Source organism: Leuciscus leuciscus (assembly GCF_965113295.1).
Source record: "Leuciscus leuciscus genome assembly, chromosome: 23".
Lineage (NCBI taxonomy): Eukaryota > Metazoa > Chordata > Actinopteri > Cypriniformes > Leuciscidae > Leuciscus > Leuciscus leuciscus.
In genome coordinates, this window is record NC_138747.1 from 10,987,276 (window position 1) to 11,010,641 (window position 23,366).

The 23,366-nt window shown below is 36.1% G+C and overlaps 1 protein-coding gene across 1 annotated transcript; it reads right to left on the reverse strand.

Annotated features, from left to right (window-relative positions):
• Positions 1-17,701: 17,701 nt before the first annotated feature.
• Positions 17,702-23,313, reverse strand: barx1 (BARX homeobox 1). The gene is made up of 5 exons (XM_082156612.1): positions 23,188-23,313; positions 19,963-20,609; positions 18,674-18,965; positions 18,435-18,519; positions 17,702-18,346 (listed from the first exon to the last, which is right to left on the reverse strand). Exons 2-5 carry the CDS (start codon positions 20,162-20,164, stop codon positions 18,179-18,181), a joined length of 747 nt encoding a protein of 248 aa, XP_082012738.1. The 5' UTR covers positions 20,165-20,609; positions 23,188-23,313; the 3' UTR covers positions 17,702-18,178.
• Between the last annotated feature and the right edge of the window lie 53 nt (positions 23,314-23,366).

Here is a 23,366-nt window from a genome sequence, read left to right on the forward strand (position 1 = left end):
TTACTTGAAAACAATAATAATTACAATTAAATATTACACTGGTCTAAAACATTTTTAGAAGTCGTCTGCCTCAGAGATAAAATTTTATTTTTATTACGTATTTTGATGTGCTGAATTCAAATATGTTTTAAAACACAATTAAAATATACAATTAAAACACTTGATTGGCTACAACTGTTTCCAAGATATTTTACATCTATGTGTATTGTGTAGATAGTCCCCGTCACACACTGTAAACCCGAATAAGTTGGCAAAACACAAATAATTTGAGGTAATCAGTTAAGCAGATTTAATTCAATTTAATTAAGCCGAACTGGAAGAATATAATTTTTTACTCAAACATTTTAATTGCTCTTAACTTTAAATATTTGAGCTATAGCTAATTCATACATTTAACTTAAAATGATCATGTTAACTCAACTTAAATATTTTAAGTAGAAAAAACGTAACAAGCTTTACTAGCTAATTCAGTAAATGGTAACTTAGAACAGCAATATAAAACATTTAACGCACTGTATATCTGTTCTCAAGCTCATGCTCCACATGATGGTAACCCCTAAAACATCCCAACATAACAGAAACTCTTCTAATTAGCATAGCAAAATATTAAACATTACTAAATCTCCCACTTAAAATTTATCTTGCACACACACACACACACACACTAAAAACAAAACAAAAAAACATGTAACACTTAATTTTACCATTTACAAAGCATGTTATTGGGAAATAGAAATCTCAGCCCAGTTTCAGTTAAATTTAAGTTTGACTAACTTAAAATAATTGAGTTGTGTACTCAAAGTTTACAACTGTGACACTTAAAGTATACTTTCATACACTAAAAATGGGGCCAGTTTAGCCCCAAGTAGTATTGAAACGGTATACTTACAAGTATACTTCTGGTACATTGATATTAGTATACTTACTAAAGTATTCTTAAAAATATACTTTACTTAATAAAATGAACTTGAAGTATACTTATTTTTTTGCAACCACAGGTTATGTGCCTTCTGCAATGGCAAATGATGGCAGCTCATCACTTAACCCTTTTGTAGTTTAAAATAGTGACTATAAATCATGACTGGTTTCTCATGCTCTGCTGGTTTTGAAAAGCTCAGAGTCACTGATTACTCAGTAATCGAAGATGATTTATGCCAGATAATCAAGTGTGGTTTGTTACTTGGCTATATTAAAATAGCTAAATACAAATAAAATGAATGTGAATCTAAGAAGACAGCCAGGGCTTTCCAAATTGTCAGTGATTTTTGCGATACTGTATCACAGTCAACACCACTTTAATACGTTACGCCTGATTAAACAATGTGTCATTTCTCCCTATTTTCTTTAGAGCGAGAAGTGAAACTTCATTTGTTTGGATTTTTTTTTTTTCATTTGACTTTGATACATTTTGACAAATGTGTTACTGAAAGGTACGAAGTTTGACAAATGACACCATAAAAATCCAACTAAATTATATGATCCAGAACAAAACTTGAATGGCCCTTTAATAGTTTGAGGTGTGATGTTTCACCCAATTTGAATAAACATTAACTCTGAGAACATCCGAAGAAAAATTAGGGCATTTATCTCCATAAAACAATGTCGCTTTGTATTTCAATCAGCTTTTGTAATGACTCTTGTAATGATTCTCTTTGTTTTGTTGACCTGAGACACAATGTCCACGTCTTCCCCTCCACTGTGGGCGCAAAGCCTAAGATATCATCCAAAAATATTCACACTTCTCTCAACCGAACGTCATAAGTGTATTTTGAGCAGTGTAAGGGACATATTTCATTCCTGTTTTAAAGTTTGAACACTAAACCCAAAACACTCTCTCCCATTTTTCCATGCACGCACTAACAGCCCCAAAAGTGACTCGGTAATGAGATGTTGTTTGACATGCATGCAACATTTGTGCAAGCCATTTGGTATTCTGCAAAAAAAGAGCGAGAGTGGGAGAAAGAAAGAGAGAGAGAGAGAGCAAGGAAAAGAGAAAGGCTGTCATGTGAACTCTGTCTCAAACCAAGCCCATCGCTACACTGCCTGTAATAATAGAGAGGAAATTGAGCATTAAATACAAATCAACGGTTATTAATTTTAGCGTGACAGAAGAAGGGCGCAGAGGTTGAGCCTTTCAGCACTCCAGCGCATGCAATTGCTGTTACTTCACCTCTGTACATATATAGGAGGGGCTATCAGTGCTGTATGGGGGACTTTAGACATGAGGAGGCAAAGCCCCTTCTCTGTATTTGGGATTCTTTTAGTTCAAGTAAATTCATGGTTCAGTTCCATTTGATGTAAAGAATTTTTCTGGATTAAATACTTATCAGCAATAAACATTTATTATTATTATTATTGTCAATGTTGAAATTTGCTTCTTAACATTTGCCAACGTTAACCCACAAAAACTGTTTTCAACATTGATAATAATAATAGTAATATATGTTTCTTGAGCAGCAAATCATCATATTAGAATGATTTCTGAAGGATCATGTGACACTGAAGACTGAAGAGTAATGATGCTGAAAATACAGCTTTGTCATCACAGGGATAAATCACATTTTTAAATGTATTAAAATAGAAAATAGTTATTTCATTTTGTAATCAAATTCACAATATTACTGTTTTAACTTTTTGATCAAATAAATGCAGCCTTGGTGAGCGTCTTCTCTTTTTTTTTTCTTCTTTTTTTTTTAAGAGACTTCTTTAACTTTTTTAAAGTTTCCAAACTTTTGACAGTACCTAATATACATATAAACTTTATCAAAAGTGACAGTGTAAACATATATAATGTTACAAAAACGGGTTCCTTTGAACATTCTGTTCATCAAATAATCTTGAAAAAAATTTATCACAGTTTCCAGAAAAATATTAAGCAGCATAACCGTTTTCAACATTAATAAGAATTTAAAAAGGATCATGTGACACTGACGACTATAGTAATGACTGATGAAAATTCAACTTTACCTTCACAGGAATAAATAACATTTTAAAATATAAAATTTTAATTGAAATGTTATTTTCAATTTTAATAACATTTCACAAAATTACTGTTTATGCTGTGTTTTTTATCAAAAAAATTGATACTCACACATTTGTATTTGTTATAGTTTGTAATATTTATACAATAATATGTTTTTCATTCTGTAATATTTCTCTCTTTTTGGTTTGTTTTTGTACTGATTATTCTCTCTCTTTTTTTTCTGACTGCAAGGCACTGCCCTCTCTTGAGAGAGAGAAAAAAAAAACACCCAGCCATGTTGAAGTGGGGAGTGGAATTATATACAAAAGTCCTTTCAAGTCAATGATCAATCACAGTCTCTCGCTGCAACTGCACATTATCAAGCGCCGGGTCCTCAGTATCACGCCGCGCTCGGAGAACTTACAGAGAATGATGGGACTGATCAGAGGTAGTGTTGGGAGGCCTTGACCTTTGTCTCCTTTTATAAACCGTGGAGGAAGTTGCGCTTGATCCCAGTGTTTTCCAGCACCTGCAAAATGTCAACCTGTTTAGATTTGAAGCAGAGACACTGATAGGACCATCTGGACCTTCACTCTTGACATCCAGCCACGGCCCGTGTTCGCGGCCAACGCGCCCTGAAAATGGATCAGCGAAGACCTCATTTGTAACATTTTGACTTGCACAAGGTGAAAGACCCACTCAAAAAAGAAGAAGAAGAAAAAAAGAATCAAACATTAGCTAGCTAAATTGATTCAAAGCTCATCCACCATCTAGTAAAAAGATACTCGTCTGCTGTAAATATTATTTTGGGCGCTTTTTTCCACTTGTCAAAACAAAGATCTGCAATTGCTATTAGGCTTAATCTTCGGTTGATTGTCTTAAACACATTAACACATTCTTGACTCCTACCCTCATCTGGAAAACGCCTTTCTGTTAAAGTGCATCCATTCCAGGTGCAGACTTTTAATGTCAGTTGGATTTCCCTCTTTTATTCCTACAATCCCTACAAAACATTAACATCTATGCTCTAAATTTCTTTTTAGCTGCACTAAGTTAACACCTTTTCGTGAAACATATTGTAACATAAAAACGACCCTTCAGAAAGTGCATGCGTCTGCGGTAGGTCCTCTATTTTCCTAAAGAAATGGTGACAAATTTCTCTGACTTTTCCACGGTCTCGGTTTCAGTGCAAGATGTCATTAACAGTTTCCATAACTCTGACCCCTATGAGAAAATGCTATGTTAAACAATTCAGCGATTATGCTTTTTAAACTTATGTGCATCTACTTGAGAGCGCTTTTTTCCCCCCATCTGTCCATTTTAGATTAGTCGTCCTGTCAGCTTCGGTGAATGCCGTTGCACCTTTCCATGGACAGACCCTGGCAGAAGCAAATGAAAAAAGGGTGTGAAAAAAGCAAGTCAGTGGACCCGAGACTTCACTCTTGAAATTCGGTATGACTGAAACCGCCAAGGGCAAGGTTGGGGGAGAGGCAACCATCTGGCACGCCTGCGTTTGACTGGCACATAGTTAAACAATGATGCAGTTTGACAAATTTCAAGCGGAGCTTATGAAAAGATAACATAAACACAACAGTCACCCGGAGTAGTGCATCCACCTGTGTGCGTCGCAGAGAAGTGTGAGGTAAAGGTTGTGGCTAATGAGGGAAGCACTGGCTTGCTCTTGGATTAAGGCCTTTGAAATGTAAATCACTGTCAGATAAAGAGCCTGTGTTTACTCTTAGCATTAATATTTTGATCAGCATGTTTAAGAGAGCCGGCTCCTTAATGCACACGCAGCGGGATGCCTTGGCGCGGACTGCCCTGTCGTCGACCGCGTTAACATGTCATAAATCTCTTGCCAGCTCCAGTGCGGCTCTCCATGCTGAATCTCGAGACGTGTTCCTCTTAGATTTTCTTGGCAAATCCTATGTTATTTCATTTAGATTTTTTTGGCACATTAATACCCAATTAGCCATCACTGAATGAGTCCTAAAAGGATGAATGTAAGAGTATGGACTGGGTGGGCTTTAAAAAATCGCCTGCTGTCTCTACAACTTTCTTTTTTTCCATTTTTGACTCACACTTGAAAGCTTGTTTGGTATTTTCCTTGGATTCGCTCTCATTCATCCTTCCTGCATAACACGCCGTGTGCACAGTAAAGTTTCACGGAAAACGTAGAAGTTAAAATTTGAGGTTTCAATAACCAAAAGCGGCTTTTTTTTGGCAAATATTCTGTCATTCCCTGATTGGGGTCATTTAAGACGTCCTTAACAGCCGACTAAACCACGTACCTGATGCAAAACATCTGTTTATGGGTGTAAACTGTGTCTTATGGCTGTATTTGTCCATTGCAGTGTCATATAAACAGTCTTGATCATTCTAACCGACAGATTGATTGGCTCAGTCGCTTGGCGTTGTTTCATTCTGCTTGATGGAGTAATATTCATCAGTCACAACTGAACGTGTGTGTGTGAGAGAGAGAGAGAGAAAGAGAGAAAAAAAGGGTTTTGTCAGCCATTAGTAGTTTCAATCTGTAATATTTGGCTGCATTGATAATTCCGTAAACATTAATATGCCTTTGCAAATTACATAAATTAATTTGAACGTTATTTTATTTCACAGAATTAGTCAGCTGTTGGCTTGGCTAACATTACCAAGATCTCACAGCTGTTTGAATGTGACTTAATAAGAAGGATTGACCACATTATGCTTGGTATACTCCAGGTCTACATGTTGTTAATCAGGCTGTGATAAGAAGATTTTTTTAAAGACTATAGTCTTTAAAAAAATACTAAAGACTATAGTCTTTAGTATGCTATAGCATACTCTCTGATATTAGTGAAATCCAATTTGTTCAATCACGCAATGTTGCCTTTGTCTTTTTGAAATTTTATTTCTATATATTTCTTTTCTATGTCTAGCACAATGGACTCAATGGACCAATATTTGTATCCGCTGATTGTTGTGTACACATATTCCAGAAAAAAAGAGACTGATTACAACGTTAAAGACTTCCTTTTCTAAACAATAACTGCGTCATCTCAAAACAAACAGTGACAAAAACACATTAAATTTATCAAAAGTGACAGTAAAAACATTTTTCTATTCATCAAGAATCCGTTACACTAAAATATTAAATTGCACAACTGTTTTCAAAATCAGCATTATAATTATTTGTGAAGGATCATGTGACACTGTGGAGTAATGATGCTGAAAATTCAGCTTTACCATCACAGGAATAAATTACATTTTAAAATACAGTAGTCAACATTTGAAGTGGATCAAAACCTTTCATCAAAGTTATACATACATTTTGAACAATACCCGGTCTTGTCTTAGGACAACTTTGATTAACTTTTTTGATCCACTTCAAATATTGACTACTGTATATTTAAGTAGAAAACAGTTATTATAAGTTGTAATATTATTTCACAATATGACCGTTTTACTGTAAAGACTATATTTCTCTCTGATGCTAGTGAATTCCAATTTGGTCAATGATGCAATGTCCCCATTGTATTCCATTCAAATGCGGCCCATCTGGATCCTAAAAAAAAAAAGATATATATTTCTTTATGTCTAACACAATGGACTTGTAACCCACATTTTTATCCACTGATTGTTGTGTACACATACTCCAAAAAAGAAGTGATTACAATGTTAAAGACTTTCTATTCCCAACTTAAACTATCCATCATCTTAAAACATAAACAGTGACAAAAAAACAACAGAGTGTGACCGGCTTGCTACTATTTTCCAGATCATTACAATTACGTAGCATTCTCTAAACGAAAATGGCCGGAAGTCCTGAAGTCATTCAAAGCCGTGTGATAACATCTCTGACAAGAAACTGCAGAATAGGGAGAAACAATATTGCATTATTTCAACCTCTTAATGACTGCCGTTCTGTCGACCGCAACCACAGAGTTTCATTCTGACCCACAGCATGTACTCATTCAGCTGCCCGTCGTCCCTGGCTACTTTATTTAGAATGCTAAAAACTCAAATAACACTTTTCTCAATGACCATTTCTTACTTCAAAATGTTTATGTGGTTTTGAGGAACCAGGAACAGAGCAAGCTAGTAATATATTATGAGATCCAGACCTTTAAAGGCAGGCAAAGACATAAATCATAGCTAATATACTCAGGCTATAAATTGATGAAAGTGAAAAGAAGTGTGGTGCAGACCACTCATTGCTGCGTGCTGAGCGGCCTGGTTTGGAGGCTCTGTATTGTTTTGATTGTTTGTACAGAGTCCATCTGTCATTATATTGCTGTGATTGATTGATTTGGTCTTAATATAGCTTGTAGCAGTTACACTCCACTTAGTCTCAGCTTCAGACCGCATTCCCATGAACGTCCAGTCCGTTCACTGACCATATGATGCAAATTGCATACAAAAAGTGTTGACTCACCAGTTTCTTTCTGTTTGGCTGGGTTTATGCAACATCCGGAAGAAAGGGCACATTGGTTTTTTTAATTTGTCTGACTGGAAACAAAATGGTTGTATCACACTATTGCCTCCTTGACTTCTTTTTCAGTCAGACACAGTGTTGGGTGTAACGCATTACAAGTAATACAAGGTATGTAATCCGATTACTTTTTTCAAGTAACAAGTAATGCATTACTTTTAAATTTACAACAAAATATCTGAGTTACTTTTTCAAATACGTAACGCAAGTTACTTTGTTTTCCCATGTATTGACTGACACGTCTCCTGTTGAGAGAAATCAAGAGTGAGTGCAGAGGCGTTGTGTGGAAACATGATGGTTATTGCAATTCTAGCATGCATTTACTCCTCTCACTTGCACAAAAACAGATTCTTCAAAATGAATAAAACTGTGAAATGCAAACTCGGAAAATATTACTAAATCAGCCAAAATTAAGTTAGAAAAAGTAACGCAAAAGTAATGTAACACATTACTTTCTTTAAAAAGTAACTTAGTAACAAAATAGAGTGGTGCAGGGATGAAGACACAATCTGGAAGTCTAATTTGCCCCTGGTTTCCTTGAGATTTGGGGTTTTTCAATTTATGAGTAAAGTAAAGCCTGTGGTAAACAGCTAAACAGTAAACTTGACGATACTTCAATTAATTACTTTTTTAAGGACTAATCCAATATTGCAACGCATTACTTTAAAAGTAACTTTCCCCAACACTGGTCAGGCAAATTAAAAAACAATGCTTTTAAAGATTACTTTTTTTTATTATTTTTTTTTATCCATGGCGCACCAGTATTTTGTTTCTTCATTCTTTGTTATATATTTAAAAGCTATATTTTCGGCAACTGTTTAAAAAGAAAGTTGACCATAAACATATAATAAAAAAAAAATTAATAAAAAAAGGTAATATTACATTTTGTTTTATGCTGTTGTACCTGTTTTAAAATTAAAAGCTGTTTTATTTTTTTTTATTTTTTTACTTTACATAAGTTAGTAAAGTTTAACAAACTGTTGATTGAAATGTAATGTTCACCAATATATTAACGGCTTACAAGTTGTAAATTAAAAAATAAATCAAAATGTTAAAGGAGCTGTATGTAAGAAATGTATTTCAATCAATCATAAAATGGCCCTGATATGTCACTAGACATTAAGAAATCATGTTCATTTCAAATACTTATATCACTGACAACAGTAGTCCGGCCAGGATATTGTCATTTAAAAAGTGAAGTTGCAGCCCTCAACTGATGTTGATGTTGTCATCTTGTGTTTTGGCCTGAAGCGCCACCCTCCACCTATCTACCAATCACAAAGTCAGTATGTTTCGGCATCGGGGTTGCCAGCTCTGCTCTAGTTACCACAGCTACGTAGCAGCCTACGTTCCTGCTGGATCCTGCAGCCTATCTGGCAACCTCGAGTCAGGGGGGAGGGGATACACCTCTCTACAGTAATTTGAAAGTGATTGCAGTACCAGTTTTGGCCACAATCTTACATACGGCTCCTTTAAAATATTTCAACTATAACTATTAAATTAAAAAATTTAAGTCAAATGTCTGGCAATACATATGGTTACACTTCACAGTTGACTCACAGATAAATGGCTAGATGAATCGATTTCTGCTCAAAATTATATCCAAAAACTATGTAATTTGATAATTATCTGTATATAATAGATTGACAGTGTGATTGACCGGCTGTGTAATGCCCAGCTTGCAATCACAAAAGCAACATCCATTGCTACAGTCACCACAGATCAGTGTCCAAATGAGAAAACATAAGCAAATGTTTTTGAATATATACTTTTAATGTATAATGCATTTCTTAGTCAGTCTTACATCAAAGAGGGATGTAATTTCAGTTGATGTAATCAAATCTCTATTTTAATATGTCAAATAAACAGTTTTCCCCTTTTTATTTTCATATGTTTTTGATATGCTCTCTCCCCTACTTTCCATGTGAGTCTTTTGGGAAGCAACTCGGTAGTATTTACAAAGTAATGGTTTGTCTGCATGTATGCATTTGTCATGCATTTAGAATACAAAGTGTAATACTTCAAAACACCTCATAGTATAAGATGTTCCTAAAGCCTGACTGTAATGCCTGGAACACATTGTATGATTTTGGGCTGACGGAAGATGACCAATCGTGGCGATTTCTGCAGTCTTGGCTCCTAAACGGTGGTCCTACATCGTGCATTGAGAGAGGTTCAAAGACAGCCGTTGTCACGTTCTTGCGACGAAAGATAGCCTGCGATAATTTTCTGACAGTGTCAGAAATTTAGCATGATTATCTCATTGTGTTTGCTGCTACGACCTACGTCTACTGACTAGCTAATAAAAATGCAACATGAAATGGCGTGTTGATCAACCGGACATGGCGCTAAAACGTAAAACTACTTACCTCAAGCTCAATTTGCAAAATTGGAATGTCAAGTTGGCCTCTTTTCCCTAGCCATGACATCGTCCATATTCTCCTACTTCGCTTTCTCTTTTTTTTCAGCGCACATAAAAACCACAATTACCAAAGTGTGATTCACCTTGCTCTATTTGTTAACCACTAGCGCATGCTGATGACGTTTTATCTCCCATACTAACTTGCGACGTTGCCTACGATTCAATAGGTGTCATCATCACACAGTCTTACATTTCATACCCAAGTTTATTCGATCCATGTCGTACAGTGGGATTTGTAATGATCTTATAGGATTGCCGAAATTGCTCAGTCTGTGGCAGGCATAAAACAGCAGCATTCAAGGATCCCCACGAAAGGCATAAACAAGAACACTGGGTCAGATCCTTCTGTTTTATGCCCATGTGCACGTCTTGAACTTGTTACAGAAAATCTAGACAAGTGGCTCCAGAGGACAGCATATCCTCACTTCTTGTCGTGTCTTCTGAAAAGTCTTTAAAAAATGGGATTGACTTTCAAGTTGGATTTTGAGAGGAAAGATTTTTTGTGTGCAATAATTGCTATATAACGAGCGCTTCGGTCACCTCCTGCCACATTGCGGCCGTGTTTTTTTATTTACTCGTCTGGTCAGAGCCAACAGCTCAGTTAAAGAGATGGAAAAAATAAGTCTTTCCAGCTCCTGCTGGAATTTGATTTCTTCCAACAGCTGTCTTGCTTTATACTACCATGAAGTCAGGGAATTGCCCATCTCAAATCAATCACTGGGGGCTGACGTTTCCTGCAAACTGTGCTCATAGGATAAATGGAAGGGTTGGGGATGGGAGGAAGGGGGGGTCACGGCTAAAAAAAGGAACATCAAATTGGCAGCCGAACAGCTGGAATGATGTCCTTGTTTATGTGCTCTAATGCCTTCTCCCATTAGTCTGATGTCTTTGAGAAGTCATTTGCTGCACTTTAGGAAAGTCTCAGCACTTACATGGAGAAATATTACTTTTGATAGGGTTTCATTAAGACTGGGAAATGAAGTACTTTTTCCTTAATGAATTTTAGATCTCCCTCTTTTTTTCATTTTCCAGAGTGATTCCTCCTCCTCACTCATGCTATGTCAAAACATATTTTCTGTTGCCTTGCTGCAGGGAAACTGCTGCGGTGGACGGAATAGGTCAGGACGAAAAATGACGGCATGATATGTGACTCACACAATAACCGATCGAAAGCGTAGGCGAAGACAACACGTGTTTTGGTACTGTTTGTACAATGACGCAATAACGCCTGCTTTTGAGCATTACGCCGAGTAGCGTGCACATTGCGGTCATTAGGAATTACAAACTACGGCTGTTAAGCTTTGAGACACATACAAATTGTGTTTATTTTAAAGCTGGGCTCTGAGAGAGTGCCCTCTCGCTGGCGTGGTCATGTAAGAACACTGAAACAGTGGAGACCTTATTCACACCTCGCTTGCTGAGCTCGGCAAGTGAGATCTGAACAGAGCCGCCCAGGAGCTCAGAGCCTTCAACCCAATGAATAGCTCATAATGTGCATGTATAGTAATGAGGCATAGAGACCCTTAAACCATATACACTCTATATTTGAATTTTCCTCTCTCGTAAAAATGTCATCACCTCGCCGTTCTTCAGAAATGGTATTTTAGTATGTGCTTTGATAAATGTGGCGTAGCAATATGCATTTATTTAGACATTTTACAATGCGTTTTCAGTGAATAGGACTTTTGTGTTTTAGCATGCAGCCAGTGAGCATGGTGCATATATTGGCATGGCTACAACCAACAGCAACAATAGCATCCGTATTTCTAGTAGCTCAAATAGTAAAGCATGTAGCTAGCAACGCCAAGGTCATGGGATCGATTCTCAGAATGCCTGAAACTCTATGGCCTGGTTTCACAGACAGGGTTTAGATTAAGCAAGGATTAAGCCTTAGTTCAATTAGGACTTTTAAGTAGCTTTTATAAATGTGCCTTAGAAAAAAAAAAAACATTACTGGTGTGAATCTTGAGACAAAACAATGGCACTGACATATTTTAATAGCTCAAACATGCATTTTAGTCTGGGACTATAGGCTTAAGCCTTGTCTGTGAAACCGGGGGTAAATCTTAAATGGATAGTTTACCCAAAATTAAACTTCTTACATCATTTACTCACACTCATATCATTCTGAATTCATATTTGTTCTGTGAAACACAAAAGAAGATATTTTGAAGAATGCTTTAGCTGTTCTTGTCTAAATTATAGAAGTCAGTGGAATGACAATGCCTCTTAATATGACAACACAAACTTTGTGCAAAACGTTTGATCTGTTCATCATACAAAGTGATCATGTTGCCTCAGAAGACTTGTAATTTACCAGTCAAGTCGTAGGGAATCATTTCACACTATATGGATGTCCTTTTTGGAGCTTGACATTTGTGGGTCCCATTGACTTTTATTATGTAGACAAACACAGCTGGAGCAAAATATATTTGTGTGTGTGTGTGTGTGTGTGTGTGTGTGTGTGTGTGTGTGTGTGTGTGTGTGTGTGTGTGTGTGTGTGTGTGTGTGTGTGTGTGTGTGTGTGTGTGTGTGTGTGTGTGTGTGTGTGTGTGTGTGTGTGTGTGTGTGTGTGTGTGTGTGTGTGTGTGTTCCGCAGAAGAAGGAAAGTCAGTTTGGAACGACACGAGGGTGAGAAAATGATGGCAGAGTTTTCTTTTTTGGGGGTGAATGTTTCATTACAATAAAATAAATGTAAATGTAGTTCAAAGTGTGTTATACACATTTGACGTTATCACTTAAAATTTGAACAGAGAGGGACATTATAGCATGCTGTCAAACACAGTCCAATGAAAACAGGGGCAGGCTGGACAACCGTAGAGGTACTCCATGCTGAATCGAGTTTCAGCGTAATTGGGATCATACGCAGCATGTGCAGTTTTGGCACATAAGTTAGATTAATCAGAGGGGCTTTAATCGTGAAGAATTCTCCTGTGTGTGGCTGGGCAGACGCTCAACTGTGGGCCCCTAAGTTGAGTTCTGTTTAAGTGTGCACCTTTTGACTCCACAAACACCCATCTCAGAAATTTAGGGTCTCCCTCCCCCACTCATCCTAGTTCGCTTCTTGCATCAGCGCAAGAACATGCCACCCCAACAGAGTCCACTTAATGATTAAATTGCATCTCACGTGGAAGTTCCAAATCACCAGATTCCTCATAGCTGACTCTTCCTGCTGATTGTAATTTATGTCGGAAGTCATTGCCGTCCAACTCTCGGCCTTCACGAGGTCCAGACAGGAAAGAAAAGACATGTGGAGCATTTAGCCGTGTGCTGAACGTCTGGAGTTGGCATCGCGCGGTCCGTAAACACGCTACCTTTCACAACACATGATTACTGATAATGAAAGTTGCCACGGTCATCACTGGTTGCCTTTCATGCTGTTGCTAGAAGTGCGTGTGCACCTGTTCTTAATCTGCATAAGGATTGCAACAGGACCTGAGAATGACATGGGTGAATGCTGACGAATGATAAAACTGTTTAACCGAGACATGGGGAGTTTGGGGGCTTCAGATATGCATGCTCAGTTAGTCATTTAAAACAAAAACACTAGGAAAGGTAATGCATGCTGATGGAGAGTTTGGGATTTTGTGTTTTAAAGCATTTTGATCTCACTTAAAGAGGTTGTCTGATCGCACAATGGAGCAAAATATATTTTCGGCTTTGCGGGATCATTTTAAAATCTTGATCTTGATTGAAGAGACTTGAGTTTATCAAGTCCAGGCTGAAAGTCTGTTTCTGGGATGAGGTTTTGTTCACTTGAGTGCGTTAGGCATTCCTCCCCATGACTTCATCCACAATGGATTCCCTTCAATCCAGAGGACAATGTGTGCATTTATTTTCCACAAGCTCTTAAGCTAAATACTTCGGAGCGAAATTTCAGCACCTGTATTGTAAACCCATCTCTTTTGTTCAGATGAAATCCATGCTAATGACCCAGCAGGACTGCAAATAACATTAAATGTCCCATTAGGAAGGAAGAGCTGTACAGGATTGTGCAGGGTTTATTTCCTAAAACTTGTACTGTTGTTATTGTGCACTTAGCAGTTCTAAGTGTCCTGTGGAACAGAAACTAAAATGACAATCCTGTGGTTATCTCTCCTAAAGACCCCCACTTTACCTGAGTTCATTTTTTCTTGTGTTTTCATGACATTTTTGTCTGGTGAACTCCTTTAACTGCTTTACATGTGTAAATGAGATGTGGTCTACAGTAAATTGGTAGTTGAGGGTTATTTTTTGTTTTGTTATAAACATCTGTCTCCGTCACTTGCAGAAATTCACTCTGATGATTCAGTCAACTATTTGTTTCCTTGTAATCCAGTTAAACACCAAAAGGAAATAATTGTAGGTTATTAAATTGCGTGGAAAGACCTCCATATGTTAGAAAGCTGCTTTGTTATGTGATGATATTTGGTGATATGTCATTTTGTATTTGGTCAAGGTTGAGTTGAGAAATGAAAAGTAACTTCAGATGTCCAGCGTATTTTTAGTCGGTTGTGCTTTATTAGTCTGCTATGTGCATCTTAAACACACAATTCTTTTTCTTTTCTTTCTTTTAGAGACTGAGAGATACAATTTCCCGAGAAATATTTGACCTGCAATAATTATCACAGTTCAGTAAAGAAATAAAGTTACCCTAGCAATGGAGATTTGAAACGAGAACCTTCCACTCTTCCTCCTCATCATTATCATCCTCTTCGTCCTCGAAAAGCAGGTCCAAATTAAACCAATATGTATTTAAATCTGTATCATAATAGACATATTGCATTGCATTGTGTGTGTGTGTGTGTGTGTGTGTGTGTGTGTGTGTGTGTGTGTGTGTGTGTGTGTGTGTGTGTGTGTGTGTGTGTGTGTGTGTGTGTGTGTGTGTGTGTGTATAAAATAATAATTATATTATAATATAAATTATTAAAATTTGAATAAAATAGAAAAGTTATTTCACATTGTAATAATATTTCACAATATTACAGTTTTTTTCCCTGTATTTTTGATTAAATAGATGCAGCCTTGGTGAGCATAACTGACTTTAAAATAAATAAAAATTACTTCTTTAAAACCATAATAAATTGTAATGTTTCCAAATTTGACGGGTACTATATATAGTATTGTGTGTAGGCTATATAATATATATATATATATATATATATATATATATATATATATATATATATATATATATATATATATATATATATATATATATATATAACACACCAAGGATTTGTATGTGTCCATGTTAGTTTAATAAACTAACTTTAACGTTTGTTTATTCATTGATTTTGTACAAATATCAAATACGTCACGAAATTCAAGGTTTTAAGGGTTACTGTAACTTGCAATGTAACTTGTTTTCATAAAAAGTTTAAAGTAGCCTAATGAGAGTTTTATTTTTTTATTTTTTTACTCTTGCACCACAGCAAATATTAAAATAACATTGTCATTACCCTCGTCAGCCAAACTTATTTTTGTTACTGCTCAATAAGATTCAATAACTTTAATCGCTCAGACAAAAAGAAAAAAAAAACCATGTAATTTCTGTGTTTGGCAGTATTTTGATGTCGGCTGACACTCGCTGGAGGGGTTTTGGTCTTAATTCAGCATATTTGGATCTGACAGCTCCAGTCACGATGTGCTTCATGTCGACATGCTGAAGCGAACAGACTTTAATCCAACATTTAATCTAAAACAACGGACGACGTCATGTATAAGACGACAACAATCAAACATAGGCTACAACAATACACTAAAATATCTAATGTTTAATTTAGCCCCATTTATTTAATAAGAAATTGTATAAAATAAAAAAAACTCAATTCTAAAACTGGATTCTCAATATCTAACTATAGCCTACTCACAAATCTCTCTCAGAATAGAAAGCGAGCACGTTATCTGATATATGTAACTGTGTATAGGCCTGTAACATAAGTTGTAACATTTTCTATAGATATGGCGTTCAAATAAAAGTTATTTCACTTTGCACTTAAATACAGTTAAACATGTTGTAGGCAATTAGATTTATTAGTGAAATTCCAGGCGCAGATGTGCTGGATGGAGTCAGGGTCATAATACCTAAATTATAGCAGACTATAGCCCTCTTTGATACTTAAGAAGTTAGATGCACGTTTTGACATTTAGGCCTATTATAATTCTTCCTTGTCTTAATTGATAACAACTGATTATACGCTAAACGTAAATATATACTGTAGCCTACATTAAAAATGTGTTCTAAAATTCCTAAATATCCCTAAAATAATATCATTATTTTTTCAGTGTTAAATATATACATACAAATATATACATACTGTTATACTTGGTCAATATAAATAGCCTATACATAATTTAAACAAGATTTTTCGGAAAAGGCGGATAGAGACTTTGGGTTGGGTTGCGGAGTGAAATGAAACCATGCCTTGCACTCGGCTAAAAACGTTTTAATTAATGTTTTCCCCCTGTTATTGAACGCAACCACATACGAGCTATTGATGATACCGTTGTTTTATATGCGCTCTTGAATGATGATCCTGTCCTGGCACTAAAACTCCAGTCTCCAGAATTTAGACCAAACCAAGCGAACAGTTCCAGGATTAAATTAAACAAGACAATTGTGCAGTGCATCATTATTCCTTCATTAATGTATGATTTTGAATAATAGCCCTGTCTGGAGTTCTCATTGGTAAAATGAAACCAGGAACATGCGAAATAAATTGTAGGCTACTAAAGCACTAAGGTACAGTAGGTTATGCTCTCTGTATATATCAGACAGGGTATCAGTAATTTTCTCCACACAGTGCGTCCTCACAGACTATAGCTACATAATATTAAAAAAAATTGTGTAAGGAAATAGTCATTGGTGTATTTATTTGTGTACAAAATCCCAAATGTCTTGTCTCCAATTTAGTACAGCCAAATATATTATGAAATTGATTAAATGCAGAAATTCAGCAAACTGTGATTTTGATCATGGTTCCGTTACATTCAGCAATGATATGATATTAACATAACGAACTGTTTTAATTTAATGTGTCTCTTAGAATAAAAGCGTATCGTTTGTTGTTTATAGATTTTAGACAGAGACTCAATAACAACCTCGTATTTTTATTTTTTTATTACTTGCTAATGTATCACTTCGATGGTCTGATTTTTATTTAATTTTTTCCTTTTGGGCATTTTTTTATTCCATTACTTATTTATTTGGGTATAACATGTATTGTAAATAATAGATGTATTGTAAATATATAAATAATAATAATTTATAATAAAATATTTTAATTGAATCTTCAAGACTTTAATATGAGAGTTTTAAGTTCCCCACATTATTTATCATTAATTTCATGTCTTTGGTTCTGCTGCTAGTTAACATTATAAAGGTCTGGTTCATTTTATTAATAAAGTATTACTGTTTATTTCAAGATAGTATTTTCTTGCATCATGAGGCAGAAGTCCTGGGCGTTAAAAATATGGGTCTTATTTTTTAAATAGACAAATTCCAAAGTTATCCGCAGAATAAGGTCATTTTAGATTTTGCAAATACTTGCGCAAAATGAACAGGCCTACACATTCATCACACTGCAAATCGCTTACTTCAGACACTTCTCCTTGGCACCATAACCAGTGTCTTTGATTAAAAGGATCTTTCTGTGAAAATAAATAACCTCACTTCGAAAATATTGTGTTACCACATATTTACTTTTACTGCGTAAACACGCCAAAAGAAGTTTAATGCGCGGTGTGATGGCGCTCAGTTAGGCCATAAACAATTCCGCATAAAATTACACCGCCCGCAATCGATGTGCCTCAGAGACAGAGGAAGAATTGGACACAGCATTAAACGAAAAACAGCAACGAGGAATTTTACATTTATTATTATTATTAATATTAATATTATTGAGTTTCATGCTGTCATGTCTTTTGTGGTGCCATGTTTAAGAAAGAATGTCACAATGCCACAACGTCAAACTGTCTTCGGAAAATGTACATTTTAATTTTTTTTTCTTAATATTTTTGAAATACCAATGAAAATCATAAAAAAGCACAATATATGCTGATAAAAAAAGTCCATGACACCACAGCCTTCAATGCTGAGAGAAAGGCCATTCACTACCAAACACCGTTCTGGTCCATGGAAAAAGTTCAGTATGACTTTTCGAGGCCCGCAAAAGTTGGCGCAATCAAACAAACAGACAAAACATAGGTAGTATAAAATCAGGCCAAGTGGTTAGGTCTGTGTAAGTGCCATCATAAAGGCATCGGCGCGCAATGATCCGATGAGGCCGATTATGGGCCCGACTGCGTCCTGGAGACAAACGTTTTCGGATGTTCCCGCTTATTCCTCTTGGTTTGCATCAGAAAGTGAAGAAGCCCCGCCGTCGGATAAGCGATCGGCTTCTCGCGTCCTCTCCTGCTCCGACAGCTGCTCACTGCTGGGGATGGAGTTCTTTTTTGGACGGCCCTTGGGTTTGGTCGGAGATTCTAGTCCTCCTCCTTGCAACACCTTGAAAGCAACACCGGTACACATCAGCTTAAATTTTCACTGGTATGACAGTTGAATCATGATTTGTAGACCTATTATTAGAACTTACGATTTTTTTCCACTTCATCCTTCTGTTTTGATACCATGTTTTGACTTGAAGCTGACTCAGGCCTAAAGACTCTGCCAGGTCTATTCTGTAAAAGAGAAAGTTGTCGACTAAGCCATTTCTCAGACAATACTTGTTATTTACATGTAAACTGTATACAAAACAAAATAATACAGTTGGGATAAAGTCAAACATTGACATTGTCTTATACGTAAAATACTTTACATTAAACGCGTATTTACCTGTCAGGAGTCGAGAGATACTTCTGTTTCTCAAATCGTTTTTCCAAGCCCATCAGCTGTAGTTCGGTAAACACAGTCCTACTCCTCCTTCCTTTCTTCGTCTTGCTCACTGCATCAGCTCCAGGATCGAGTTTACCCCGAAGATGGAGGTCCAGCGGGAGATGGTGGGATGAAGAGCCCATCTGCAGACCCGCAGCTCCGGACAGAAGCGCGGAGCCCAGCGGTGACCCGAGTGAGCAGGACAGAGGAGACACTGGGAACTTCAGGATACTGGTCTGGTCTGCTTTCAGGACTGGAAATCAAACATTTGTGTGTATGTGTTAGCGATGATAATTTAGTCTGAATTAAAACTTGGCATTTTCATGAAAAAAATGTAAAAGTTTGGATGGATCCGTAAAGGTTCATCAACGTCAATGTGCTGATTTATAGCCTATATGTCTATAAAATAATAATATAAATAACATTATATACAAATACAATTTCGCTGATCGATCTAGCTATAAGCTACAATTGAACTGTACACTTTTTAATTCATAAAGATTTACATAAGGATCTTGAATAACTGTTTCAAAACTTCAAAACAGACAAAGGTTTATTTAAATGAGTCTCAGGTTAATTTGCGATTAAATCTATTTAAAAAATTGACAGTCTTATTTTTTGTACATGAATATTTCAGCGTCAACATCGAAATTAGCAGCCTCACTGTAAAACTGTTTTCATTACAAAAACATCGTTATTTCCTACCATTTAACTTCACAGTAACTTTAGTCACTTCTCGATTTTCGCAGCTTTCAACAGAATTTCCTTAATGTGTAATTCAATTCAAAGTTGTTGAAAAGCAGTGAATTTATCAATGCAGGTTGTAACTTTGGTACAACTTTTTTTTTTTACTTCACATTTTAAAATTGTGATTGAAAATAAACTAAAATATTTTAAATATAGAATTATTTATTTAGGCTATTTGCAGCGGCTAGTTAAGAGTTTTCTTTCCCAGATTCTCAACAGAAAAGAAAGCATGAATTGCATGCAGTGGGCCTGAAATGAACGTGCATTTGCAATTTTCACAAGCTTGCTCGGTCCACTGCATTGCATATATTTCGGTCGGAGATATCTGATTTGCTTTGTATTGGTCTGCAAAGACAACGTGGAGTCTTTTATCTTTGAGTAGGCAAATAGAGAGGTTCTGCAATTTGAATGTCCCTGTATTAAGAGAAGGTTAAGATTAAAGGATTGCCCATGCCGGATCTCGAAAATATTGTCTGACTGAAAGGTCACGGTAGGCTACTTACCTAAGTGGTTGTGGTATGGTCTGGCGGACAAAAGGGCATGTACTCCAAATTTGAGAAGGTCTCCAGTGGGACTTGATACTTTGTGATCCGGATGGTCTGTAAGAATCTCTTCAATCATGAAACTCCTGTACCTGTGAGACCTTTGGTCTGGATGGACATCATGGGGGTAGAAGTGCGCCCCAATCTCCAAAGGATGTTGCATTATTATAGTTTAAATGTAGCAGATGTTCCCGAACCTCCTGGTAGCCAGTAGAAACCTTGAGGTCACATTGAGGATTCAGATGTCCCTGTGAAGCACCGATGCATAAACGTCCATTCAGATTTTTAGATACGACGATCATCTAAAAAAAATCATCCTCGCGTTAGTGGAGAGCTTTTGAAATACGTGAAGAAGACTTTGACTGATTCTCGATCTTTGAACGCTCAAAGTACGAGTGAAATTGATTTCTTTTCTTTCGGGGAGTTCCGAAATGTGTGGTCCCGTCCACCACGCAGCTGGAGTGAGAAGTCTGATCCGCCCAGTGAGGGCAGCCTGTTTCTGTTCCTAACGCACCAGCCGAGCTCTGAATCAGGAACTTCGACATCTGAGTTTAAGGAGGTCTAGCTCAACGCCACACCTCCTCCTCCTCAGCGTGCTCGGGCAACCTCTGTCAATAGAGGGAAAACACATAGTCAAAACATTCAACTTGTCGTGAGAATCTTGAAATGTCTTCGATTATTTCAATAAGTTCCATTTTAAAGCGCCTCAGTGATGCTTTTGGCAGGATCTATTACTTTATCCAAAAATAGCTTACATTAAAAAAAAGCAATGATAATAATATGATAATTACACCATTTCTGTTTTTAAGTCTTTTTTGTAGCTCTTATAGTTTTTCCAGACACATGTTTTACACTACATTTCTGCTTTTTATTATAGTCTCGAACATCTTTATTTCTTCTTGATCATTAAATCATATTAGTCATCTTTCACCAACGTTGGTTTATTAATTCTTGTCTCCAATCTATCAGCTTACTAAACAAATAGGTTACAACATTATATTCAATTTAACCTTGTAAAAAAATAAACGAAAGTCTTGCAAAAATAAAACAGAATAGGTCTGGTCCTCTCAAATAAGGATCATAAAATGACACAACTTCACCTAATATTTTTTTCTTTCTTCTTCAATTCTCTTGGTTATAAATAGATAGGCTACAGCCTACCGTTTATAATTTATTTTAAATTTAAACGTAAGAAACTGGGTCTTTAAAAAAACACGTCCACAAAAGAAAAGGCCATGGAAAAAATATAGTAAAAGTTTGGGCCCCAAAATCTGTAGTTCAAATAAAGGTTTAACACTAACTGGTCTTTTAAATCGCATAGTATAATTGGCACACAGATATTTTTTTTTATTTTTTATTTTTTTTTGGCTTGTGATGTTCTAATAGAAAACCAGAAAACTTTTGCCCTTGTGTTATAACTTTATGATGAATAAAACAATGCCATTCCTGTTATACATTCATAGACAGGAAATTCATTTAAAATAATTGTTCAACTTCATGTAAAGAGGACAAGTTGCTAATTTTCTCCTGAAAACACTCTAAATCCGTTTAACATGCTGATCCCAGTATAATAATAAAAATACTGTTTGTAGAATACAAAGTATATCATATCCCATAAAAGGTCTTATTATTACGCATCAGGCTCAAGGCATTTGCTTACATCTTTTTTTCCCCTCTTTTTTTTTCTGTATTCATAGCATTCTGCTTTATGTTGAAATAGGCTATAAATAATTCAACATCAAATTATAACACTGGTCAGTGGTGAAACGCTGTCACTCATAAACCACAGAATAACCACTGAATTGTGTCTCATATTTACACTCTTTTGACAAAAACGTTGTTTCTTATAGTTTTTTACACATTTAATAAAATCTTATGGCGCGTCGATTTTTAACATGTATCGTTATGCCAAAGCTGTGGAAGAATGCATGTCCTCTTTTTCTATCTTCTTCATCATATACTCTATTTTTCTTCTTCCATGCGAAATTATATTACTGTCATAAATCGTGTGCCATATGACACAAAAATATCTAATATTAGTTTCTAGTAGTGTTAGTGTTTAGTTACGTTTTTTTTTATCCAAACAATTTTATTACAACATTTTGAACAATGAACACATATTCAAAGGCAACCATGAAAAACATTAATAATAATCAAATCAAATATAAGGTAGTGATTTTTTAGATTTATAAAATGTTTAGTTACTTTTTGTTGTGTGTAATTAGCCTATTATTATTTCTTAAAGAAAGAAAGAAAGAAAGAAATCACAAACGTTCAACCCCTTCTCATTATTCACTTAAGATAAGATTGTACACAGTAAGTCTAAAGCACGAACGATGCCATCGCCTCTTGTCGGAGCACTTCTGTATTTCAACCACTAGGCGACATCATGTGAATGGCAGATTGCAAAGCATCAGTGCACAAATGCGCAGATATAATGATCTATTTTTAATTAAAGCCAGTTTAGGTCAGGCTCTCACTTTCTGCGTGCATAGCAATCACAGTTCAGATCAATTGCAGATTTAAACTGCATACATATATAAGCCATGTATTGTGGGAGGTGGGACCACTTCGGCAAAAAGCTTATTGTGTTAATCTATTATGTGCTTAACCACGTGCGCCACCCAAGCTTCTTACAAGACGCCCATAGCCACACTAGAGCATCATAAACATCCGTCTAAATTGATCAGGCATGCCTTGTATTATATTATATGCATACATGGAGTTCAAATGTCTAGCATTGTCTAACATTGTAGAATTTTGAAAAGTTTTAAACAGGCCATCATTCTGTAAAGAAATGTGTGGCACTGGCCAAATGAGCTTCTTTTACAAAAGGTCAGATGTTCTTGCTTCCATTGAAGTAGGCTACACAAGGGCCTTTGGAAAATTCTCAAATCAAGTGGCATATAACATGGTCATTAGGTTTTACTCAAATGTGGAGTGAAGGTAGCTCAAGTGCTGGTGACATTCAAGCAAATATTGAGCAACGTTGTACTTAAATTGTTATTCTTTTAATTTATAGTATAGATATTCAATTAGAAAAATGCTAAATAGTAGCATTTTCACATTTGGACGTTATTATAGACGTCTTTATTCAAATGAAATTGTAATTGTATAGCCTAATGTTTGCATGCGTGAATTTCCTATTCAATTTGTTTTTGATTTCATCATAAATGACAATGATACATTTTAATAAGTGCTTCAGTTCATTAGTTCAAGTAGATCAAGTAGCCTACACTCTTAAGATGAGTCAACAACTCTTCACATGAAAATCTGCCAGGGTCCAAATGTGCTGTTCTTCGAGTGTTTTGTCCCATTTCCTCACATGCGCTCACCGCCCTTCATCCCCGCTTTATAGTCCTCAT

Coding starts and splice junctions, on each gene's coding strand:
- barx1 (XM_082156612.1), bottom strand. CDS start 20,164: ATGCAACATCCTTTGGAGATTGGGGCGCACTTCTACCCCCATGATGTC. Junction 18,966..19,962: donor ACCATACCACAACCACTTAG/GTAAGTAGCCTA, acceptor TTTGATTTCCAG/TCCTGAAAGCAGACCAGACC. Junction 18,520..18,673: donor TATCTCTCGACTCCTGACAG/GTAAATACGCGT, acceptor TCTCTTTTACAG/AATAGACCTGGCAGAGTCTT.